The sequence below is a fragment of the Otolemur garnettii genome, unplaced genomic scaffold (assembly GCF_000181295.1).
Source record: "Otolemur garnettii isolate 467f Iridium unplaced genomic scaffold, OtoGar3 scaffold00043, whole genome shotgun sequence".
Taxonomy (NCBI): Eukaryota; Metazoa; Chordata; class Mammalia; order Primates; family Galagidae; genus Otolemur; species Otolemur garnettii.
Window position 1 is genome coordinate 10,680,973 of NW_003852438.1, and position 2,711 is coordinate 10,683,683.

At 48.4% G+C, this 2,711-nt stretch overlaps 1 protein-coding gene across 2 annotated transcripts in view; it reads right to left on the reverse strand.

Moving 5' to 3' along the window:
- Nucleotides 1-2,711, reverse strand: part of RNF41 (ring finger protein 41) — a 25,189-nt gene that overhangs the window by 12,485 nt on the left and 9,993 nt on the right. For both annotated transcript variants that reach the window (XM_003790519.3, XM_023513678.1), the window contains exon 3: nt 1,475-1,587. In XM_003790519.3, the coding sequence (XP_003790567.1) occupies nt 1,475-1,564 (90 nt within the window). In that variant the 5' untranslated portion in view covers nt 1,565-1,587. The remainder of the gene's footprint in view (nt 1-1,474; nt 1,588-2,711) is intronic.

Sequence of the window (2,711 nt, forward strand, 5' to 3'; positions counted from 1 at the left end):
GTTGCAGCCATCAGTGTTGTTTGGCGGGCCCGGGCTGGGGATTCGAACCCGCCACCTTAGGTGTATGTGGCTGGCGCCTTAGCCGCTTGAGCCACAGGTGCCGAGCCAGGTGGCAACTTTTATATCAAAATGCAGAGTGCGTGTCTGCATCAAAAACTGGTCTTTTCAACAGACCCCAGAAAGAAAATAGATCAGTACATACATTTACCCACTTCTAATGTGTTCAACAGAAGGCAGGTAGGAGACTGCAGGAGGAAGGGCTGCTTATCTGAAGGACTACAACATCAAAACACATAGAGAAGGCTCAGCACCTGAAGCTGAGCAGCTAGTGTGCCGGCCACATACACTGGGGCTGGTGGGTTCAAACCCAGCCCAGGGTTGCCAAACAACAATGACAACAACAAAAAGGACAGGAACTGCGGCTCAAGGAGTAGGGTGCCAGCCCCATATACTGAAGGTGGTGGGTTCAAAACCCCACCCTGGCCAAAAACTGCAAAGAAAAAAAGAAAAGAAAAATGGCCCAGTGCCTGTGGCTCAAGCAGCTAAGGTGCCAGCCACATACACCTGGGTTGGCGGGTTTGAATCCAGCCCGGGCCTGCCAAATAACAATGACGGCTGCAACCAAAAAATAGCAGGCATTGTAGCAGGCGCCTGTAGTCCCAGCTACTTGGGAGGCTGAGGCAGGACACTCGCTTGAGCCCAGGAGTTGGAGGTAGCTGTGAGCTGTGATGCCATGGCACTCTACCCAGGGTGACAGCTTGAGGCTCCGTCTCAAAATAATAATAATAATAATAATAATAGCAGGGCATTGTGGCAGGCGCCTGTAGTTCCAGTTACTTGGGAGGGTGAGGCAAGAGAATCATTTAAGCCCAAGAGTAAGAGGTTGCTGTGAGCTATGATGCCACTACACTCTACCGAGGGCGACATAAAATTCTGCCTCAAAAAAAAAAAACTAGGACAGCACCTGTAGCTCAAAGGAGTAGGGCACTGGCCCCATATACCAGAGGTGGTGGGTTCAAACCCAACCCCAGCCAAAAACTGCAGAAGTTATCAGGAGAGTCCAGAAGTTTAATGATAGGAAAATGGAAAGTACTCAGAGTTCCTGCAGGGGAAAGGAAGAGTTCCTACTAACTAATAAGCCAGAAATCAGTCAGCAGTTGATCATTTTACAGGAGAAAACTCTCAGAGTAACCTCAGAAAGAAATTGAGAACCACCAGATCTTGGTGGCATCAACATCTAGACAATTTTTTTCTTTTTTGAGACAAAGTCTCATTTTTTGTCACCCTTGGTCATCATAGGTCACAGCAACCTCAAACTCTTGGGCTCAAACAATTCTCTTGCCTCAGCCTCCCAAGTAGCTGGGACTACAGGCACCTGCTACAATGCCCAGCTAAATGTCTAGATTTTGGGAGCCTATTCTCCTTGTAGCTGCCACTCCTCCTCTGTACCAAACCTGCCATCAGACCAACTTACCTGTACTGGCTCCTCCAAGACTCCACTGCAAATAGGGCAAATAAGGTCCTCGTCAACATCCCCCTGGAAACGGGTTACATCATACCCCATGTCTCATCACTGAAACCCAGGTCCTGAGAGGGACAACAGAGGAAAAAGAGGCCAGTTTAGAAGAAGCCTGCATATGTGTGGCAGATAAGCTCATTGCCAAGATCCATTCATATATCCAACATAATAGGTTTCCATTCATTGAAAACCTACTGTGTGCTATCATTGTTGGGCAAAGATCAGAGGTTTTAGAATTTAACTGTTTATTAATTTTTGAGACAGAGTCCTACTCTGTTGCATCACCGTAGCTCACAGCAACCTCAAACCCTTGGGCTCAAGCCATCCTCCTGCCTTAGCCTCTCAAGTAGCTTGGACTACAGATCCCTACCACAATGCTTAGCTAAGTTTTTCATTTAGTAGACATGGGGCCTTGCTCTTGTTCAGGCTGGTCTGCAACTCCTGAGCTCAAGCAATCCATCTGCCTTGGCTTCCCAGAGAGCTAGGATTACAAGTATGAGTTGCCTTGACTTTGTTGTGGGAGGCTGTCTTGTGTTCTATAGAATGTTTAACAGCACATTATCAGGCTCTTACCCACTAGATGGCAGTAGGGTTCCCCAGATGTGACAACCAAATATGTCTCCAGACACGGGGAAACATCCACTGGGGGACGATATTGCTCCTGATTGAGAATCACTGGTTTAGAAAAACGAGGAGATGGAGCAGATAAAATAGCATGACTCAAAGCAAGAAATCAGAAAAAGTTGTTTAGAGGTGTGCTGGAAGATGAGGACAGAAGGGGGCAGGAGCCAAGCACAAATGGCCCAGGTATACTCACCACAGTATACAGCATTGTTGTCGTCGTTTAGCAGGCCCTGGCTGGATTCGAACCCAATAGCCCTGGTGCATGTGGCCAGCACCTAATCGCTGAGCTTTGAGTGCTGAGCCAGACATTGACATATTTTAAAAACACAGGCCACGGCTCAGCGCCTGTGGCTCAAGTGTCTAAGGCACCAGCCACATACACCTAAGGTGGTGGGTTTGAATCCAGCCCATGCCCACCAAACAACAATGACGGCTGCAACCAAAAAAAAAATAGCCAGGCGTTATGGTGAGCGCCTGTGGTCCCAGCTACTTGGGAGGCGGAGGCAGGAGACTTGCTTGAGCCCAGGAGTTGGAGGTTGCTATGAGCTGTGATGCTACAGCACTCTAC